The sequence below is a fragment of the Taudactylus pleione genome, unplaced genomic scaffold, assembly GCF_031769625.1.
Source record: "Taudactylus pleione unplaced genomic scaffold, aTauple2 ptg000140l, whole genome shotgun sequence".
In the NCBI taxonomy this organism is placed as follows: Eukaryota; Metazoa; Chordata; class Amphibia; order Anura; family Myobatrachidae; genus Taudactylus; species Taudactylus pleione.
In genome coordinates this window covers 2,172,832-2,196,359 of record NW_028284542.1, presented here as the reverse complement: position 1 = coordinate 2,196,359, position 23,528 = coordinate 2,172,832, and the positions used below count along the sequence as shown (strand labels likewise).

The 23,528-nt window shown below is 47.8% G+C and overlaps 2 protein-coding genes across 2 annotated transcripts in view; both read right to left on the bottom strand.

Annotated features, from left to right (window-relative positions):
* CAPN5 (calpain 5) overlaps positions 1-23,528 on the bottom strand; it is a 146,119-nt gene that overhangs the window by 31,447 nt on the left and 91,144 nt on the right. The window lies entirely within an intron of this gene.
* On the bottom strand, positions 3,953-6,133 carry OMP (olfactory marker protein). Its single transcript, XM_088473793.1, has one exon. It carries the CDS (start codon positions 6,033-6,035, stop codon positions 5,559-5,561), a length of 477 nt encoding a protein of 158 aa, XP_088329919.1. The 5' UTR covers positions 6,036-6,133; the 3' UTR covers positions 3,953-5,558.

Genomic DNA, 23,528 nt, shown 5'->3' with positions numbered 1-23,528 from the left:
CGCCAGAGATCAGGAGGATACACAGATTTGCCCCCTTACGTACAAAGCATGCGATGACGGAGCTCTGTTTCCTGCATGTACAAGACGGAAAACCGCTGGCTAAAGCATTCTACTGAACGGTGATAGTTTGCCGGCTCGGCGGGGAGCAGCTGCTCTCTAGATCGGTCCATTAACAGACAAATATAAGCAAGAGGCCGTCTACTTCTCTTACACAATGGGACACACAGGTCAGCGGTCGCTCTACAGCAACATGCATAAAATAAACTATTAAACGTAATAGGACAGCCTACCGGACAAGGGACTCTACGCTGATGTAAAATATAACAGCACCTAAGAAAGAAGTATAGACAAATACCCAAAAGTCTCATAGATAGGTGATCGATTCAAGAACGTCACTTACCTACTTAGCTCTTAGCATAAAAATGAAGGGAGCAGGGGGACTGTGCAAACTCAGATATGGAGAAACAGAGAGGGCCACACCTAGTCCTACACTTGTTATCGGCATTGGACACTGTTCTGTGATTACACAGTATCCCGTGGTCAGAATGCAGCCATTTTACAGCGGAAATCGCTCTGGCGTGACGCAGGCATCACTTTTTTCTTCTGCTGACTGAGAATATTGCCCCTTCACTATGATGCAGTTTCCTGGACAGTACATAGCTGCATTTCAAAGTACTCTCTGTCTCGGGCCCACACAAAACCTCTATTTACCACAGAGAAGCGCCATATGCCGGAATAGTGTGGGGCCCCATCATGTACTGTAACTACTACACCAGCCGAACAATCAGAGGAAAGAGAGCTGTGCTAATTCACCACAGGAGGTGAGGGCCGATAAAGGGAAGATTAATCATCATTTAATGGCGCCACAAAGTGCCCGCAGCGCCGTACAAGGAGTAATCAGAAAAACATTGCAAAATAACTAAGAGGGCACAAGTACAATGTACAGCAAACGGGATGGGTTTAGCTTACCGCCGTCCAAAATGCCGGCTGTCGGAATCCTGACGCTGGAAGTCCGAATCCCGACGCCTGTCTTTAGCCAGACGCCGAAATCCCGACAGTCGGCATCCCGAAAGAAGGTAAGCGGTGACTGTTAGCCGCGGGGTTGGTTTTGTTTTAGGCATCCCTGGTGAGGGTTAGGCTAGGGGGAAGGGTGGGTTAGGGTTAGGCACCATTGAGGAGGGGGGGGGGAGGTTAGGGTGAGGCATCCCCTGGGAGTGTTAGATTTAGGGTGCGGGAAGGGGGGGCTAGGCATCACCAGGGAGGTTTAGGATTAGGCACACTAGGGGGAGTTAGGGTTAGGCACCACAGGGGGAGGGTTAGGGTACTTACCAGCCCCAGTCGGGATCTCCACTTCCAGCGTCAGTATTATGTCCGCCGGCAATACATCCGGTACATTACATACCGATTCCCAGCAAACCATAGCTTAGATTTAAAGCAGCAATAATAATAATTTATTTTTTTTTTTAAAAGAGGCAAAACCAGGTTGGTTTGCATTTTTGAAATGGCCCCTTTAAATGTAGCGGTTAAATCGCAAAAAACCCACAGATGCCTGCAAATCGCATTTACCCCAAAGCCTGGGAAGGACAAATAACGGGCAAGGGCCAGGGCAACTCGCCGCTGCTAGCCGGGTCATGCAGTGGTGAGTTACAAAATGATTTGGAATTAGGTGACTTGGAATACTGGGAGGTCTGTAGATCTGGGCAAACTTCTCTTTGTATGGTTAAGACGGTGATAGGGTGGAGGAGACTGTGATAAGACATTGATTTAAATAAAAAGACGCGACCCTAATATAGGAGGCGGGCTTACTGTCCATGTCTGCAGAGCTCGCAGTTATGAAGGAGACGCTCACGCATCAGGGAACGGATTAGTCTGATTTCCTCCTGTGCTTTGCTGGTCCCATCCTGCATAGATGTATCCTGATCTTACATGATTCATTTACCCCTGGGGGGGACCAGGCACAGTCACATCTGCTTCCCAACATCAGCCCATTCATTCACTAAGGACTACGCACAGGCTGCTTCTGAGAGCAGAGGGTGTAAAGGGTTATTATCATAGGAAAAACAAGAAATGTGTTTGTTCAATGCTGGTAACAAAAAAAAAAATAATGTAGGAAAACAAAACATTTAAAGTAAACGCTCTTCCTCTCCGAATGTACCGGTTTGGGATTAGTTAGGGGTACGATGTATATGATGTCAGGGTTATTCTATGCGCACGGTACGACCCCTGTCACCAGCCAATACCATCGGACCATGTGCAACATTAACGTAGTGTTAGCATTTACGTATGTCTCCGACAATGGTGGAAAAACAGTCTTTAGCGCACAACAATAATAATAATAATAATAAAAAACTTTAAGTATTGAAACAAACGATTTAGCAAATAATTGCATCAATCGGGGTATAGGAACTTTGGAAAATGAAACCAAAAAAAATCTTTATAAATTGTAACGCAACAAAAGAGCATCGAGTGTGGTCTAACAGCAATTTGATAATAGGGAATTACTGGCTGGTAAATAAATTAATGGGAACCAGAGTTGTGTCTTAGGACTGATACATGAACATTTCAATTTACGGGGCATATGTATCAAAGCTTGATGCGAGATAAAATTGTGAGATATAGATCACCAACCAATCAGCTTCTAACTTACATTTTGCAGGCTGTGTTTAAGAAATTATAGTTTGGAGCTGATTGGTTGGCGATATATATTTCACAATTTTATATCACATCAAGCTTTGATACATATGCCCCTAAGAGGGGTATTCAATATGAAAGGTTAACTTCCCTGGCGAAGTTAACGTTTCATATCGGAGTTTTTTTCTGCGTAAAGGTATGGTGCGCGCTCCCGCTTATCCCCGTATTCAAAATAAAATTAACGAAAACGGGAAACTCCGAAGTTGGATTTGCATAAAGTTACGAATTTTTCCTTAAAATAATTGTAAGACCCCCCGTTTTAGCCTTTAATTGAAAGTCGGGGATTTAAATAGCCCCAGCAGGTGTTTTTTTTCCGACATTGAAGAAGTGATGCAGAAGAGCACTTAGGTTATTTTTTTCGTTTTTTTAAGTGGTCCCATCAAATTTGGGGTACATGAAAATGGGTACTAGCATATTTTGGTGTCCCTAAAGTAATTTTTAAAAAATTCTGCATTTGTGCACCTGCCGCTATAAATCTATTCTAGAAAACATCTGCCGCAAACTTGCAGAATAGCCCTGAACCTATTTCCCTATTGTTTAACAATTTTTTCCCATTTTTTTTTTTGCACCCCAATTTTTTAATAAATTTTTTGGGGTGTCCCTATTTTTTTAAAAAACTTTTTTTGACACCGTTCTTTTTTAAATGTCAATCTCAGGGGTGCAGGCTATTTTTTTTAAGCCTGCACCCCTAAACCCCAATTCTGCACTTTTTTCGACACCTATTCAATGGTGAAAAGTTATCACCGTTTTTTATCAAAGACTTTTCAAAACTGCGATAAGTCTTTGAAATTGAATACGGTGTAAAACTAAAACACCCACATTGAATACCCCTATAAGTCTATTGGTGCTGGTCACTTAGCGGGTTTGTGAGAGAATCGATCTTCCAAACACTAATTGGAACATACACATTAAAGAGGAAAGGCCAAAATACACGGAAATCACAGGAACATGAGGACACCAAGTGCTAGGACTTTATATGAGAGTGAATTATACAAAAAACTAATCAGAACTCAACATAAAAACAAAACAAAAACAGTCAATTTGTACTCTATGTGCAGAATTACATACACAGCTAAACAATGCAAAGCAACATGGAGGATGTGCGCAGCTAGACCTACTACTGCCGAATACGGTGCCATGAGAGCGATCGCTAAGCTCAGAACCTAGAACGACGTCAGCTCTTACAGTATACGTACACAGTACAACATAACGGAAAATCAGCGCTTACACGACAATCAAGACAGTTTTGATAAAAGCAAAATGGAATATAAAAAGTTTATTTAACATGGGATATATAAATGCATCTTATTTTGCAACAGTAGACACTTTATAACTGACGAACAGTGACCGATATAACAATTGTCAGCGGTAGTCACTTTGAGCGCTGATAAGAAGGAACGTCATATGTATAAAGCCGGGTGCAGCTGTTCTGTTTGATCACCGCGGATACTCTTCAGTGATGATGAATACGTTTCACAAAACTATACAAGTTACAGAGTTCGGTTTTCTATCAAAGAACAGCACAAAGGGCACGGTTCATACAAATCAAATCTGGAGATCAACAAAATGCAAAATAATAATCGCCATCAAAATCCCCCCACTTGACAAAAACGTAGATTTGCTATTTTGCCAGTTGGTGAAGTTGTTTCTGCCCCATCTACTTGTGAGCTGGAGATTTCAAGTAGCAAGCAAGTTTCAAACAAAATATAGGGGCATATGTATCAAAGTTTGATGCGAGATAAAATTGTGATATATATATATATATATATATATATATATATAATCACCAACCAATCAGCTTCTAACTTACACTTTGCAGGCTGTGTTTAAGAAATGATAGTTTGGAGCTGATTGGTTGGTAATATATATTTCACAATTTTATCTCACATTAAGCTTTGATACATAGGGGCGATAGAGTTTGAGCTTTCGGTACCTATTCACTACAAGGAAGCATGGCTACTGCTCCGGTTTCATTCTTGGTTTGCTGGAACAACGTTACGGAGAAATTAGTAAATTGCTGAATTTCATCCTTAAGACTACATACAATTAAGTAGTTTAAAAAAATCATATTACCTGGGGAACATTCATAAAATATTCAGTGGTCATCCAATATTAATATATTCTGGTTAAAAAACAAAAACAAAAAAAACTTGCAGGATAATGGTCATGGGGTAAAATCATTGTACCGATAGGAACTAAAACAGGTTCATCAGAAATCTCAGCCTCCGTTCAATGCAGCCTTTATTTTGCAGGCTACGGTTTATAACTTATCAGTAATTTAAAGGACAGTAGCAAAATGGTTAAAGTTATCTCTCACTCTCCTAATTACCACAGCTCACTAGAGAATGGGATTTTAATTGCATCTACAATCACAGAGCAGATGGAATTTCAAAACAGAGGACACAGGACTCTACTAACTTTACAGAGCTTTACAAACATGGGGCTATAAAGTAAAACGGTTGGATATGGGTGTTCTGTTCTGCTCAGTCTTACGCTGTACTGCAAAATCTGCACCTTGATAAATCACTAATAAAAGGAACAACTAACTTATTTTTGGTTTATAATGTGCACTATACGTAGATCGTGATATCAGACAAGGAAACATTTACATCCAAGTTTTAGGGATTCTATACTTTAAAACAAGGGTATTAAACATTTGGCCCGGCAGCTGCTGTGGAACTACAAATCACAGAATGCCCTGCCACGGTTTTAGCATGCCCTAATAGCAAAACTGTGGCAGGGCATTCTGGGATGTGTAGTTTCACAACAGCTGGATGGCCGCAGGTTGAATGCCCCTGGCTTGACATGATCGATGATTGTAGCTGCTCAGTTCCAACCGGCTTATAGCACCAAATACCCAGGTCTCCTCAGGCTTTGAATCTCACAGAGCATTTGACGCTGGACGGCTCCGCCCCGTCCGCAAAGGTGAGGACAAAGTACATGACCTTGCGAATTTTGGCCAGATCGCACAACCTCTCCCCAAACTCTTGGGCATCGGCCTCATTGCACTCGACCTCAGTTTGTCCAGTTTCCTTCCAGAAGATGGCCGAGGGTTCGAGGAGCTGACGGGTCATGAGGTTGGTGAGGTCTGGAGTCCAGTGTTGGGAAGTGCCAGTGATCACCACTTTTCCAGATGCTTTAAAGTTGACTTTCCAGTGCAAAAACTTGAGCTTCTGTTTGCCGAAGTCCAGGCGGTAGACGTACTCGTTGGCCTTTAGGAGCTTTTCACCATCCTGGGGTTTGGCGTTCTTCTGCTGGAGGCTATGGGCCCGCATGCGCATGCACTTTGTGAGCTGGGTGTCCTCTGTGAAGAAGAGCTCGATTTCTGTCGTCTCCGATGCCATGATGCTTAGCCTAAGGAAGAAGACGCTTGGAGAGATCTCCTGGTCCTACCAGACAACATGAAACTGAAGTTGTGAAGCCCGGTATCTCTCTTCTTCACTTTTTCCTCCCACTTACCAGTGCTAAGCAACCTGTTTCATTGAGGCAACCTGTCCTCAGAGGGCTTCCTCCGGATGCTCTCTTGTCTAATTTACAGCCTTACTACTACGTAACAGCTTATGTAAACACACCTTCGGGGAGTAGACTGATGGCGCAGCTCACCTTAGAAACAGTATGTCAGGAGAAAGGAAACTGTAATGAGTCAATAAATAGGATGCCTTTACTTTATGACTGTATGAGCCCGATTAACCCTTCCTGAATACATTCTGCTGCCATAGATAAACTCTACTTAAAATGCATTTTGAGACCTATCCCGAGTTGGCCACCAACGCTGCACAGGAAGTGATATATAGCCTCCTTCCCCATGCAAATAACAGGGGCGGATGCGCCAGGAATACGCTAGGGGGCGTGGCTTCAATGTGAGTGCAAGAGATACAAAAAATTCAAACACTAATAAATATTTGGGCAGCCAAGCAGAGCAGCAAACAAACTTTATTTTTGTAAAACGAATATTCAGCACAAAGTAATCTGGCTTTCAGATCCCAGTTACATCACTTTAATAAACGTCACTGACTTAGACGCAATAGACCGACCAGATGCGGCCCGCTGGCATCATCATTAGTTTGCAACTTGCACCAGGTTTTAAAGCACCCGCTAGTAACGCCCTTCCAGACAGGTACATTTGCGATTTTCGACACCCATCTTAGTTGCAATTCGCTTCAACACGCCCTTAATGTACTTTGGCCACTTCTACACCCTCCCCTCCCCATCCAAGCCCCATCCCGGCCCCATTGTCATAGGGAGTCGCAAGTGCAGGGTGAAAAGAAAAACTGACGCATACCTAAAAAATGAGCAAATTGCCGACAACAAAAAAAACATGCAACTCACGTTTATGACCGACTCTGAATGAGGTTCTAAAGCTTGGTATACAATATACGATATATCGTCGCGGATCAGAACGATATATCGTAGTATGTCTACTTCCGATCGGTCGTTCACGGCGGTCATTCATCACAATATCCCATTTGCTGGACGATGCAATGAATGACGTGGTGCTCTTACATGTAATGACACATCGTGCCGTCGGAGCGTGCAGGGTGTATGGCCCATGCGATGTATCGTTACATTGCATCGTTGCAGGGTCGCACCACTGCGTGGTGTGTACCTAGCTTAAGAGTGCCCCAAACTGGTATCAAGGGTAGAGAGAGTCTGACACAATATTGTCGGCATTTTCAGAATTGTACACAGTAAACTAGGAGGAAAAAAAAAAGTCCAATTAGTGGAAATCAAATTCGTCACAATCATACAATAATTGGATTGTAATTGTAACTAAACAAGCGTGGCAATGCTTAGAAATGGATGAGCGTCCATGATTTTATATACATCATGTCTTTAACTGTAGTAGAACAGCCGGGAAAAGATAAAAAAACCAAAATAAAACCACCTGACGGCAAACGCACAAGTCTCAAGCTGCATACACACACAAACAACGATTTTTTGAACGATTATCGTTAAACGATATTGTTTAGCAATAATTGTTTGAAAATATTGTTCACTTTCTGAGTCAAATGATGAACGACTATCGTTCATGCACGTTCACGTTTGTAGTTCAGTCAGACTTGTCAAATGAACGATTTTCATTAAGGGAATATGCAAAAATCGTTTGTAGTTCATAAAAATCGTTCATTACACTTTAAAAAATCTGACAGAAAATCGTTCATAAAATCGTTGGTAACAAAACCGTTGTGAGTGTATGCAGCTTTTGACATAGATTCTCCTGAGCTCTGATTGGTTGTAAGTTTCAACCAGTCGCAGGGGGTTGGCGGAAGCTGCCAACCAGTGGCATGCTGTCAAAATGTTTATATTTCTCCAAAAAAGTTCTATCACCCTGATTTGATTTCAGTATTAGCGGGCAGGCCTCCACTGCTGGCGAAACCTGCAGGTGGGTAACAATGATAAATAGTATTATTGTGATGTAGTGGTGATACATTGTATCACACCTAGAATTGTAATGAATAAATTAAGCTTTGTGAGACGACTTATATATCACGTACAGGGATGGCTGGCCCTGATGGAAGCTATAATTTATATACAGCACATGAGATGTTATGATGCAAGAAGCTGCAATCTATATTATCGCATGACCAGGGGAAATATAAAAATAATAAGTAAAAAAACAAACACTGTACAGGAAGAGCCACCTGTGAATCTTTTCCAGGGCCTGGCTCTCTATTATCCTCTAAGATTCCCTCTAAACTTGTCATAACTATTCATAAATATAACCTATAATACACAGAGCAGCTGCAGACTAAACACTTTTCCCGCCTATTGCCCTAGCAGAACACGTCGTCTCTCTCCCGACTCACCAGAAGACACAGCGGAATATATTTATCTCATCATGGAATTATCCGGCCACAACGCAGAATAGAGATTCTAAACTAATGATATTACTCTGATTTCCTGAGGTCAGATCTCAGCCATTACAGCAGAGAACCTTAATCCTGCTGCTTAGTAACACGGTCAGGGTCAGCCCTGCTTCCTCAGTACACGGGAGACACGTTCAGGATCTGGTACTTTGCTGACTAGGCGGTGACGGGTGCACTCTATGGGAGAGATGTACCAAAGCTTGGAGAGCGATAAAGTACCAACCAATCAGCTTCTAAGGCTGGGTACACACCTGCACGATATCGGCCCGATTTAGCGACATCCGGCATATCGTGCAGTGTGCATGCCCGATTTGTGCGCTCCCATGCGATATTGTGCGATTGGCCGTGCTACATGGCCAATCACACGATATTGCATGCAGCGCTATACGTATTAATGAAGGACAGAACAAGTAATCGTTCCGTTGTTCATTAAATGGTGCAGTGTGTACCGGCAATCATGCGATGCCCAGGGTGAATGCAAATCGCCCCGAACATTGGCACGATTGCCGGTCGTTCCAGTGTGTACCCACCCTGTCATTTTTCAAACACAGCCTGTAAGGTGACAGAAGCGGATTGGTCTCTCTCCAAGCTTTGATACATCTCCCCATATGAGATCATTAGATGGGGCACAACGCTGAAACAGTGTTGTATAAGACTATGGAGCCGGATTCAGCTGCGATCTCTAACAGGTCCCAGCAGCGAAAATATGCTAAATGACTCCCTCGTCGTCCAGTGCCACCAACGGCATCTCACATCCGCCTCTCGCGCACAAAACTGCACACATCGAACGCAGATCAGGCGGCCATCAGCCTTCTAAGTCTAACCACCCCCAGTTACCTCCCCCCAAACACCGACTACCTGTCACTCACTTTGCGAGTGAATCTTCTGCGTGAGCGTAATTGCAATTCAATTGTTGCTTGTGTGCCTTACATGCATGCGATGGCAAATGGCAAATAATCGCTCTATCTGCGTAAATTTCGGCATTGCGCCCAGCCCTGAATCAGGCCCTCTGTTAGGCATTTGCACCTTTCTGTCTTGGCTAGCAATCAATGCCAAGAGACATTAAACCGTGTAAATTCTGATGCTTCAACACTCTGCAGAAACTTTGCTGAGAAATGAAAATTATTTTTTAATTTTCCAATATTTCCTAAGCAGGTAAATCAGACTGGTCACCACTAACTGGTCTCGTTACATTCAAAAGCCAAAAATCTATTCATTTTTTTGTACTTTTTATTCCTGAGCTGTATACATATAACAGACCAATGCGAGTTTAATGCGTGAGATGCAATACGGGGGGCCCGCGTGAGATGCAATACGGGGGGCCCGCGTGAGATGCAATACGGGGGGCCCGCGTGAGATGCAATACGGGGGGCCCGCGTGAGATGCAATACGGGGGGCCCGCGTGAGATGCAATACGGGGGGCCGCGTGAGATGCAATATGGGGGGCCCACGTGAGATGCAATACGGGGGGCCCACGTGAGATGCAATACGGGGGGCCCACGTGAGATGCAATATGGGGGCCCGCGTGAGATGCAATACGGGCCAATAGACCAGCATCAATTGCCCCACCCCAAAAACTTACATATTGGCAATAAAGAAATCTACAAGACCATTGTCAGCTATCTTAGTAAGTGCAGCCGGAAGATGAACGCCATCAATGTGTGTCAGTGCATCTCTGTGTTCTAGGCAATATAGAGGCCCAGGGACACCGGAACGGAACCTGCAGCTCAGCTTGAGCACGGAGAGAAGGGGCTTAAGGGCAGAGAGCAGAGGGTTGTTATAAATGGCAGAGTTATTAGCAGAATGCCATAAGTATTAGTACTGGGCCACCCCTCTAAAGCAGCCATCCCATTTTCTACAGTACAAAAAGAATCCTTAGAAAAATAACAGAAAAATAATCCACATAAAACACTGACAGGTCAATGTTGGTATTAACCCTTGGTTTTTTTTTTTTCCTTAAGGGCCTCATTTATCATCGAGTGATAAAACTCGCTGGTTATGATAAATGGTGCTCCAGCCAATCAGCTGCCAACTGTCACTTTTCAAACAGATCAGCTCCCAACTGTCACTTTTCAAACAGATGACAGTTAGGAGCTGAATGGCTGGAGCACCATTATCCTACGCATCGAGTTTTATCACTCATTTTGAGTGATCAAACTCGTTAATAAATGAGGCCCTTTGTATGCTATTTATAAATCTCTACAGCGTCATGGATTACCTTGGCAACCACAGTCACATGATGTAGTAGTAAGCCATTCAGACATCCTTCCCCTCCTGCCAAAGTATGACAAGCTGGGAGGGGATACAGTCAATATCCCATGCGGAATGCCGGCGAGTCAGAATCTCAGCGGGGTTAGGGTTAGGCACTAAGGGGGGAGGGTTAAGTTTAGGGTGCAGGGAGGGGGAGGTTAGGTTTAGGCACTGGGGAGGGAGGGTAAGGGTACCTACCGACTAGTGTCAATATCCTAATCCTGCCAGGATGCCCACATCTGTATTCTGACCGCTGGGATCCCGTAGCCATTCCACTGAGAGCATGTGTGTGTGTGGAGCAGACTGATCTGTGTCTGGCAGCCATTTCCCACCAAATGACGGATATTAGAGGGTGCAAGTTGCAGGCACCTGCGCGATTTGGGTTATTTAACCCGTAGATTTAAAGTGTCAATAATTTAAAAAGGCAAAACCAAAATCGGTTTTGCATTTTAAATTACTGCTGCTTTAAATCCGTGGGCTAAAATTATGGAAATCGCGCCGATACATGCCGCTTACACGATCTCTTATATTAGGGTCAAAGAGCGGTTTTTAAAAGGAGATTATGATTTGTGAAAGAAAAAGGTCAGAAGAATAAGCCAAATGCTGAAAAAGTGACTCATTTTCTAGGTAAACATTAATAATATGAGATATGGTAAGAACTTACCCTTGTTATCTCTATTTCTACGAAGTCCATAGGGTTCCACAGGATACCTTGGGGTATAGGTGTGACGTCAGTCGCAGGGCACCAAAGAGTTAAGCTTTCAGCCTCCCAGGATGCACTGGGTCCCCCTCCTATACCCCGCCCCCGAACCAAGGCACCTCAGTTAGTTACCAAGCCATAGGCCGGAGGAGGAGAAGGAAGAGAGAGAACAAAGATCTGGACACATACAAGGATCACATTCTCACCAGAGGGAGACGGAAAACCGGTGACCAGAGCAAAGCCCATCTGCAGCACAGGTGCGACAGGGCGGGAGTCCTGTGGAACCCTATGGACTTCGTAGAAATAGAGCTAACAAGGGTAAGTTCTTACCATATCTCATATTTTCTACTTCAGGGTCCATAGGGTATCCACAGGATACCTTGGGGATGTCCCAAAGCAGTATCCTTTAAGGGTGGGGACGCTCCTGTGCTGAAAGGAGAATCCGCCGCCCGAAGGAAGCATCCTGAGAGGCGAAGGTGTCAAACCTGTAATACCTCACGAAGGTATGGACAGAGGACCATGTAGCAGCCTTGCAGATCTGGACTGCAGAGGCACCACGTCGAGCTGCCCACGAAGGACCCACAGACCTAGTGGAATGAGCCTTCACAGAAGGAGGAACCGGCAGGCCTTCATGAAGATAAGCTTCAGAAATAGCCATACGGATCCAGGCTGCCAAAGTTTGCTTGAAGCAGGCCAACCCTTTTTACGGAAGCCATAGAGGACAAACAAAGCGTCCGACTTCCTAAACGAAGAAGTGCGGTCAACATAAGTCCTTAAGGCCCGCACAACATCCAAAGAGGCCTCACCCACGGAAAGACCCGGTGAGTTAAAGGCCGGAACAACGATTTCCTCGTTAACATGAAACTGGAAAACAACTTTGGGAAGAAACTCGGGCCGAGTGCGGAGCACTGCCCTGTTCCCATGAAAAACCAAGAAAGGGGGTCTACAAGAAAGAGCCCCTAACTCAGAAACACGTCTGGCCGAAGCAATAGCCAGAAGGAAAACAGTCTTAGCTGTTAGCCATTTAAGATTCACTGAGCCCAGTGGTTCAAACGGCGGTCCTTGGAGAGCCCTCAGGACCTCAGCCAAATCCCAAGGCGCCACAGGGGGAACAAAGGGCGGCTGAATGCGGACAACACCTTGCATAAAGGTGCGCACATCCGGGATTGTAGCAATCCTACGGTGAAACCAGACAGACAGGGCCGAAACCTGTACCTTCAAAGAAGCAAGGCGAAGCCCATGATCTAGTCCCGCTTGCAGGAAGGCGAGAATCCGAGACAGACGAAACTCCCGCGGTGCATAACCTCTCGGTCGACACCACTGGAAGAACGTATGCCACACGCGATGGTATATCCTCGCGGAAGACTGTTTCCGAGCTCGCAACATGGTACGCACCACAGAGCTGGAAAACCCCCGGGACCTCAGCATGGCCGTCTCAACAGCCACGCCGTCAAAGACAGCCGAGTCAGGTCCGGGTGACGACAAGGACTCTGAGACAAGAGGTCCGGTCGTAGCGGCAACCGCAGAGGACTGTCCACGGACAGACCCTGAAGGTCTGAGAACCAGTGCCGTCTGGGTCACGCGGGAGCTATCAACAGGAGCGTCCCTCCTTCCTGTTTGAACTTCCGGATTACCCGTTGAAGAAGGGAGACCGGAGGGAACAGATATGCGAACCGGAACGTCCACCGGACGGACAGAGCATCCACCAGAGACGCCCCTTCGTCTCTTGTGCGAGACCCGTACACCGGCAACTTGTTGTTGTGCCGGGACGCCATGAGGTCGATCTCTGGAAGACCCCATCTGTCCACCAGTAGTTGAAAAACGTCCGGGTGCAGGGACCATTCCCCCGGATGAACGTCCTGGCGACTTAGAAAGTCCGCCTCCCAATTGAGCACTCCCGGGATGAAGACCGCTGATATGGCCGGAAGATTGCGCTCCGCCCAAACCAGGATCCGAGACACCTCTACGAGAGCCGCCCGGCTTCGGGTTCCTCCTTGCCTGTTTATGTAGGCCACGGTGGTAGCGTTGTCCGACTGGACCTGTACCGGGTGACCCTGGAGAAACCGATGTGCCTGCTGGAGAGCATTGAAGACCGCACGGAGTTCCAAGATATTGATTGGAAGCTCCGCTTCTGTCGGAGTCCACCTGCCCTGGAACAGATGTGGACCCGAAACTGCTCCCCAGCCCCGAAGACTGGCGTCCGTAGTCAACAGGACCCAATTTGGAATCCAGAACGGACGTCCCTCGCTGAGGTGGGTCGTCTGTAACCACCAAGCAAGGGACAGGCGAACCTCCGGGGTGAACACAATCGTCTGGGACTTCAGAGACAGAGGCAGCCCGTTCCACTTTGACAGGATCAGGTGCTGCAGAGGTCTGGAGTGAAACTGGGCATATTCCACCATGTCGAACACCGACACCATGGAGCCCAGTAACCTCATCGCCGAGTGTAGAGACACCTGGCGGCTGTGCAGACAACTGCGCACCCTTGACTGCAAAGCAGAGATCTTTTCCTCCGTCACGAAGATCTTTTGCTGTCCCGAGTCCAATAAGGCTCCAAGATGCAGAATCATCCAAGACGGGATTAGAGTGGACTTCTGCCAGTTGATTAGCCAGCCGTGCCGTTGCAGCAGGGCAATGGTCAGGTCTAAGTGGCGTAACAGGAGCTCTGGAGATCCCGCCACCAATAACAGGTCGTCCAAGTACGGCAACATGCGGACTCCCTGCAGCCGCAGAGAAGCCGCCATGACCGCCATCACCTTGGTGAAGACACATGGTGCTGTCGCCAGGCCAAAAGGTAACGCCCGAAACTGGAAGTGGTCGCTGCGGATTGCAAACCTGAGGAACTGTTGATGGTGCAAAAGAATAGGGACATGCAGGTAAGCGTCCTGTATGTCCAATGACACCATGTAGTCCCCCGGTTCCAGCGCCAGAATGATGGACCGTAGGGTCTCCATCCGAAACTTCGGTACCTGCAAAGACTTGTTGAGTGCTTTGAGGTTGAGAATCGGACGATACGACCCATTGGGTTTCTGTACCAAAAAAAGATTTGAATAGAAACCCTGGCCCCTCTGGGAGAATGGAACAGGCACTATAACTCCAGCCTGGAGCATAGTGTACAATACCTTCCGTAGCCTTGTTCCGGTCTGATGGTAGACCCGTGGTGAAGAATCGAGCCGGGGGTCTGTGCCGAAAGGAGAGGGCGTACCCGTGGGAGACCACCTCCAGAACCCAAGTGTCTGTCGTAGTGACCGACCAACACTGGGCGAACTGCAGCAGGCGGCCTCCCACCCTGGAATCCCCCAAAGGGAGGCCCGGACCGTCAGGCCGCAGGCTTGTTATCTGGCTTGGGGGCCGGACGTCTGGTACTCCATGCCTGCTTCCGGGGCTTGACCGATTTCCTAGGGCCAGCCTGACGAGGAAACGACTGTGGTTTGGGCCTGCCCTGGGCCCTAGATGACCGAAAGGACGATGGTCCAGAACCAGAAGGAGCAGCGGCCGACGGGAGACAAGCCGATTTGGCTGCCGCCAGCGTGGCCACAATCTTATCCAGATCCGGACCGAAGAGAACTTCTCCGGTAAACGGCAAGGCTTCCAGACCCTTCTTGGAATCTGCGTCCGCCTTCCAGGATCGCAGCCACAAGGTGCGACGAGCAGCTACCGCTGCTGAAGAAATTCTAGACACCAGAGTACTAATGTCTAGAGCTGCCTCGTTGATGTAAGTGGCCGAATCACGGAGATTGCCAATCAACTCCGCCTGTTCGGCCGGACAGTCGGAATCAAAAGAAGCCTCTAATGAATCCGCCCAGCGCTCCATCGCTCTGGCAACCCAGCAAATGGCCATAGCCGGCCGTGCTGCCCCCCCCGCAAGGGAATAAGCAGACTTCAGGCAGATTTCCACCTTGCGGTCCGTAGCATCCTTAAGGGAGGACATGGATGGCATCGGCAATGTGGCACTACGGACAAGACGGGTCACGTGAGAATCCACCTGTGGAGGGGATTCCCACTTAGCAAAATAATTATCCGCGAACGGATAAGCCACCGCCAGGCGTCTCTGCGGCTGGTATCTTTTGCCAGGCTGTTTCCACGCCTCCTCTAAATGGTCCACCAACTGACCCGAAAGAGGAAAGACTGTGGCATCGCCCTTCACATCTTTGAAAAAGGCATATTTAGACTTAGCCGCTGGGGGAACTTCGTCCTCAATCACCAAGGCTGTGCGGACCGCCCGAATAAGTCCAGGAATATATACTTTGGACTTAGCATCAGCGTCCTTAGTATGGAGAGGTTCCTGATCGTAAGGATCCAGAATCTCCCCATCATCAGACGTCCCTTCGTCATCCTCATAAGGAGCGGACAGAGACGCCACCGGCCGTTTATGAGGCCGCATCACAGACTCCCCTTGCAATACATTCGACAAGTGCTGTACAGAACTCGTCAGGGAGTTAACCCACGCTGGCTCCTGAGAAACCGGGAGCGGGGAAATAGGGAGACTGTGGGGTACCACCAATTGTCGTGGGAAACCCTGCATGGGTGACGACACCACAGACTGCTGGGACAAACCCATCGGAGTAAACGCGGGCTGCGGAGCTAACTGGCCCACTAAAGCTGTTAGCTCCTGAGCGAAACAAGCCCAGGGCGGCTCCTGTACCGGTGCTGTAACCGTAAGAGGCCGCGCCATGGACAAACACTGCTGGCAAAGGCCCTCCGAGCTACCCTCCCCCTCCACTAACGGTACTTTACACGTGGTACACTGTAGCCGGAGGGGAAAATCACTTTCAGACATGATGGCACCACGTATGTGACCCCTCTCACCAATTATATATTAAATAGGCGAGAGACCACCCTGCAGCACTGCACCGCAAGGGCTTAGCAGAAAGAACAGGGACAGTAATAAAGCTGACAGTTTTCTTCTCTAAAGTTACAGGCAGCGCTAGCACAGTCACATACAATGCAAAGAAAATCAATTCCTGCACTAACAGCGCTGATCACTCAACTACACAGACACAGGGCCTGGTAGGACACAGCGCTGCATACACAGACCTGACCACAGCGGAGGAGAGGTATGCGGGGGGACCCAGACCACGATGCTTCCAGCAGCGTTCACCATGCGTTGGAGAAGATGGCCGCCGAGGAGCAGAGAGGAGGCTGGCCTGGGGGAGGAGCGCTGACACAGGGCCAGTCAGCACAGTGCAGAGAGGGCTGTGTGCAGCGGGGGAGGCGCCGGCTGTGAGACAGGGAAGGCGCGCTCCCCTGGCATGCATTTAACCCCTGGGACGCCGCAGCGCTACCGCTCTGCTGCGGTCCGCTGTCCCAGGGGGGTAGTGGAAGCGCAGGTTGGTCGCCTGGCTCCACGCTGCAGCCAGTCCCCAGGGAGCCCCCTGCCTGGGGACTTAGGACCATGTGATCAGCGGGGACCCACCGCGGGACCCCGCTGCTTACCTCTGTCCCCCTTGAATCCGGCCATGGTCCGGAACATCTGGGGTCACCGCTAGCTGTGACCCCAGATGCCCACCAGCATCCCCGGATCAGTACCGGCGTTCTGGTACCGGCGGGGTGTAGGGAAGACAGCATGGACGTCAGGACTGACTGTCCATGCTGTTCATCCAGATGTGCAGCCACAGCTGCATGAAGAAAAAGCTTCAGGGGCTCTTCTAGCCCCCACTCCAACAGGTGCACCCGACTCCGGCCGGGCACCAAACTAAACTGAGGTGCCTTGGCTCGGGGGCGGGGTATAGGAGGGGGACCCAGTGCATCCTGGGAGGCTGAAAGCTTAACTCTTTGGTGCCCTGCGACTGACGTCACACCTATACCCCAAGGTATCCTGTGGATACCCTATGGACCCTGAAGTAGAAATATGTCTGTAGCACTGCGGTTATGCACTTAGGCCTGGATAATAATTATCATTATCAGCACTGATTTATAAGGCTTCGCCAAATGTACAGACTCGGACCGCTACGAGGGAGGGGGGAATAAGACCGTTGGAACAGAAAGGTGGATTCAGTATGACTTACTGCTGGCAGCATGGACGGCGTTTCTAATCCCGACAGCAGCATCCCGGCAGAGGAGGAAATCCCGATCCTCAGCTACGTATAATCTAACCTAATTTCCCCCCTCTAACCCTAACCCTCCCTTAGCGGTGCCTAACCCTAACCTCCCCCCTAAGTACCTAACCCTAATCCCTCCTCTAAGTGCCTAAAGCTAACCTCCAGGGGGGGGGGGGGGGGGGGGGAATGCCTATCCCTAAGTCGTCCCCCCGGGAACCTTAAACCCAACCCCCGGCCCCCCGGGCGGCTGTCCGCGCCCGTCGCCCGGCTTACCTTCAATCGGTAAGCCGGGTGTCGGGCTCCCGGCGTAGGGAAAATGATAGGCGGCGGGATTTTGACGCCTGTCATTTGACCCTTGCCGGGATTATACAGTCGAGAAGCCGGCGGTCGGGATTCCGTCCATCAGCTTCCCGACTGTTTCCCCAGAAGGGGCAGAAATAAACTTCCTGGGTGGAAGAAAATTAAGGAGTGCGGAGGGTAGGCGGGTGGTAAGGCAGTGTTGGCTAACCTTGACACTCCAGCTGTTGTGGAACTATATATCCCAGCATGCCCTGGCACAGTTTGTAGCAGTGCATGCTGGGTTATGTAGTTCCATAACAGCTGGAGTGTCAAGGTTAGCCAACACTGTGGTAAGGGGTTGGCTTTCACGGACTATTCAAAGGATATTGGGTTAGGGGAGACACTTTGAAATGAGAAAATACGGGGGAGGTCCGAAGTGGGAATAGGAATACAAGTAGACCATAAATAAAATAAAAGGCAGCGGTTACTAAGTCTAATTTAATCCTAATATGTATAAAAAGGGAGATAAATACACACAATGCAATCACTAAATCAAGATCTTTTTATAACATGGAATATGCGTGTGACAATGGGACACTGGCCATACCGCTGTAAGGAGGAGGATTTCACCACCAGCACAGAGAGGGGATCGTCAGACCCAGGGCCTCGTTACCTAGAGCGGGATGACCTAGGATTATATGGATTTATAAATGGGCTGAATGCCGTCCTTACAATAATCGCCATCTCCAGCTTTGATTATTAGTACGTATTATTGGGTCGGTTGGTCCACGCGGGTTCCAGTCAATAGACAGACAGTAAAAAGGGTCAACAATGTCTAGATAGACACTAGATGTTAGACAGGCAATAGGTCGACAGGGACAAAAGGTCAACACAGAAAGGGTAAACATGTACAAAAAAGTCGACAATAAATGGTTGACTTTTTTTTTTATCGTTGGGCACTAACTGGAGGGTTAGGCACTTAACCCGACGGTTAGGGTTAGGCACCAGGAGGAGGGTTAGGGTGAAGATTAGGATTAGAAAACAAACAAACCACCCCATGTGTCGACCATTTTTGTCGCTATCTACCTTCATCCATGTCGATATTTGCTGTGTCGACCTTTTGTCCCCGTAGAGCCATTGCCTGTCTAACATCTGTTGTCTACAGTATCTAATTCCTGTCTATCTTTTATACCAAACCAAATCCGGGCTGCTGTTCCGATTCAGTCAGCAAAGATTTCTCCCCCCCCCAGTGAGGATAAAGTGGCAGCTGGGTCTTTAATTTCCCCACGTGGGGATACAAACGGGAGTCCGACAGGGACTAGGGTGCAGAAACCAGATTACTGGCGCCAGTATATGGACATGATTTTAATGCTGCTTTAAGCAATGTAACTGTGCAGGCAGTGTAACGTTAAACATGTTGCATTCGCACAGTTACAGTAAAATGTTTCAAGTAGCATTACAAGCGTATCGGTATACTGGCGTCAGCAATCGGGTTTGAGTGTTGACAAAGTGACAACATACCATCCACACCACCCGTCCACATAAGAATAATCTGAACTTAATGGACTTTCTTTCCCCCCCTTTAACCTTTCTACAATTCTGTAACCATCATGTTTAATACATAAAGTGCCCTTTTCATTCAGCCCTGACTTGCAGCAAGTTATATAGTACAAAGCGCAGCCACGTCATAATGAAAATCCAAACCGCACATTCCTTTATCCCACGACACAGGCTGCACCTACCGCACCGGAGTCACCGTGGAAGCTGCAGCCGGTGCGCGTCACAGCTCTGAATAAACAACACACTCTACTCTCTGGGGGCCGCACAGAGCCTCCAAGCAACTGGGCAGAGAAACAAATGTAATGAGATCTCTGTGGACCCCTCTGACCCACAACGTGAGGACCCGTGGGGGGAGTGAGCTGCAGTTACATCTGACAAAAATAACATTGCTGAATCCAGCTGGGATTGTTGTGAATTTCTACTGAAGGATCAGTATGGAAACATCCAGCCTGGTCATCGTGTGGAGGAAACTAGTTCACAGATCCACGATAGGGACGGCGGGCGATGTTTACACATCGATGGTTAACAGCCAGTGTCAGATAGTTTTGTCATCCAAGTTTTTTTTTTTTTAGCTTAATGCCAGGGCACGGAGCCTAGCCCCGCCCAACGCACCCGTAAAGCCCCTTCCTCCCTAGTTCTGATTGCCCGGTAACCCAGTGTGTCATACAGCAGAGAGGACCATTGGAGGTTGAAACCATCGATCATTTCCTATTGAATGGTTTTATACCATTGATGATAACCACTGATGGTATCATCGATGGTTACCCAGCGATGGCCACCCCTAGTCCACAAGTACAGCATTATGGTGCGTACATGGTACGATCAGTCAGCGATAACGATATTGCGGACTGATCATCCCGCACCTTCCCGGTGTGCTGGATGATCGTTATCGTTAATCCAGCACACCACCAACGATGGACCCGCGATATCGACCAACTTGCCCTGCATGCACGGGCGTTGATCGATATTGTTATCGTCCATACGTGCCCGTGCATCGCTGGTCGTTTGAGGGTTGGTAGGCACCAAAAAATTAACGATCTGAATGAAAACGATATGGTCGATATTGTTATCGTTCATATTGCGCATTTTTTATCGTACCATGTGTACGCACCATTAGGGTTATGGGCTTGATTCCCGCCAGGGCCCTAACTGTGTGGAGTCTGTATGTTCTCTCTGTGCTTGCTCCGGTGTCCACCCACATTTCAAAAATATACTGGTAGGTTACTGGGCTTCTGACACAAAGATAACCCTAGTGTGTTTGTGTATGTATGTGTGTATATATATATATATATATATATATATATGTATATGTGTGTGTGTGCGCGCGTGGTAGGGAACAATGATTGTAAGCTCCCTGGGGCAGGGACGGATGTGAGTGACAGATATATTCTCTGTAAAAGGCTGTAGAATATAAATTACTGGTAATAAATAATAATAACTGGCTGTGTGGTCTGTGTGTATGTATAGTGATTCTTTATGGATCCCCAGACGTAGCCGAATACACACAATGGGCTGGATTCAGGGCTGGACGTTGCTGCGTCCTCTCTTGCGTCTGTTGCCAGAGAAGGGGTGGAGATAAATATACAAATGCCGGTATCAGCCTCCCCCTGGTGTAGTAGTGTGCGCCTAGGTGTGCAAGCTCCGAGACGCCAACTTTCCGCGTCTCTGCACGCTGTAATACAGCCGAAGATTCTTGACAGACGCCACCATTGGCGCGCCATCCACGCTTGCACCAGCCCTATGGCAGGCGCAGTTTCTGCATCTGAACATGGCGTCTGTGGCCGTGCACCCGATAACGCAGCCGCTATCACTGATTCGCCCGCGACACTCCCATAACACGCCCATGAGACTGACCTTTTTTTTGCGTTCACATCTGGCCACCTCCCGGTCACCGCTCAGGAGCGCCCATCGCTTTGCCGCCCCATATCTGATACCGTCTGTCCTGATCGCAGCAGTGTGTATATTCTGTGTGATGGTTACGCCGTAGGGCTTTTCTGAACTTTCTGCGCATACGCAGCAGCAAATGATCGCTCAACTACGTAACCATAGAAATTGCGTTCGAATTGCGCACACCCCAATGTTGAGTCTTAGCGGCTGTGTGGAAGGGGATGGAGCTCTAGAGCAGATCTACAGGAGAGACCTGATCCGTACGTCAGTTGTCTCCTGATTGGATGAGTGCCCCTGCCATCAAATTAGCAGTCTGCTGTCATTTCAGTCCCTGTGCCCCTTCCCCGCCACTCACCAAGGTGCGAGACCCCTTTTTAAGTATTTGAAAAGGCATATACCATTACACGGCGAATTGTTTAGGCTTATTTAGGCCTTAATTTATCTTTTAGCTGGGCACACGTGCTGCAGTCATGATTGATCTGATACTATCGCCCCAAAACGAGTGAAATAACAGTATACATGTCGGTATTTGGAGTTTGGCCTCGGTATGCAGTCATCGGACCAGCAGATCCCAGATCCCAGTATCAGTATAAACACCAAATTGGCAAAACCACATGTGTACTGTACAGTAGCCCCTGGCCTGAGATACTATAGTCTATGTATGAGCAGGAGCTATAGAGCACAAAGTGGGCGATTCAATTCAGCGGGAGTTTGGGAGCGCAAAATTGCAACTTAAATATCGCACATATTGCAACTAATTTTCCTGAAGTGCGCTCCCACACCTCTAGTAATCCAATTGTGAATGGCCATTCCCAGGAATTGCGGCAATATAGAACGTTAATTCTGTGGATAATAAAGTGGGGAAATCGCCCTGAATCCCCCAAAAGTGACAAATAACATAACAGAACAGTATGAGAAGGCGGTTACTGGCCGTAAGCAAAGTATCAGAGGTTCTTAAAAGGTGTCAAATGGTGAAATTTTTTTTATATTTTAGTAATGGTGGAACAAGTAATATTAGGCAGCAAGTATTTTCCAGCAAATTAAAGTCTGTACGGTATTTTGGGGTACAGAAAATTGTGTTTAATGGGAGAGATGTTTGAAGGGTCTTTCTAACGGGCAATAAAGTCCGGACCAGCTTCGCCCATTATCGAGGCTAAACCGGTCCAGACACCGCCCGTATGTATTAAAATAACATTTGCCGATGAGGGACCTTGTTACACTCGCCTCTCTGGTGAATCACTCTCCTTGCTTTGGCACACGCCGGTCAGAAACTACAATCGGCACCAGAGACTAATTGTATTTGGTATGCACCAATCAGCCAGCCAGGGACAGTGCTATTGTAGTGCAGCAACGACAGCGATAGCGGCAGTTGTCAGAAAGGTCAGTGCCAATGACCATCCATACGTTGCCTCCCTACTTATCTAGAGGGTATGCAGACGGGAAGCCAGCTTGCCAACTGCTTAATCCCAGCGAGGGTTAAATAACAGGCGTCTAAATCTAGTTCGTTTTAGGGTTCCGCACCCCCCCCCCCCGAGAGGTTAGATTTAGGCTAGGGGAAGGGGGGGTAGCGTTAGGCACCCCCCCAGGGGACTTAGGTTTAGGCAACGGGGAAGGGGGGGGTTAGGTTTAGGCACTTAGAGGGGGGATTAGGGTTAGGCACTGGGGGGAAGGTTAGGGTTAGGGGGTAGAATTAAGTTAGACAATACTTACCTTGGACGATCAGGATTTCCTCCTCTGCCGGGATGCCGCTGTTGGGATTCCAACTACAGGGCAAGGATCCGGTGGTAAATCATACCGATTCCATCTAGAGATGGCGGCGCCGTTCATGCAAAACGCCCATGACATGATCACATCCCGGCATTACTACATGCAGGGAAGCGGGAACTTGCAGCACATACACTGCACAGCTACCGATTTTACCCCTAACGCCCCTTCATACATCTACCCCAATGTCCCTCATCTGTGTTTTTAGAACAAGTTTGTGAAATGTTGGAAGAAATATTCTAACTCGCACCTGTAAGCTCAAAAGCACTTTTCCCTAAATGCAAACACCCGTCTCACACAGACACCTCCAAAATGTGCATCTCTCATAATTAACACACATAGAAGCGATAAAACTACACTAATACATTTCTGCTAGATCTGAACATTCAATGTGAGCGGCCGCGGCCTTTCCTCACGCTGGGTTTCGTTGTGCGTCATCTGCGACTTTGTACGTGTGTAAAATCAGTCCCTGTGCTGTTAAATTTGCAG

What these genes read in the sequence shown, in the direction of transcription:
- OMP (XM_088473793.1), bottom strand. Translation starts at nt 6,035, where the DNA reads ATGGCATCGGAGACGACAGAAATCGAGCTCTTCTTCACAGAGGACACC.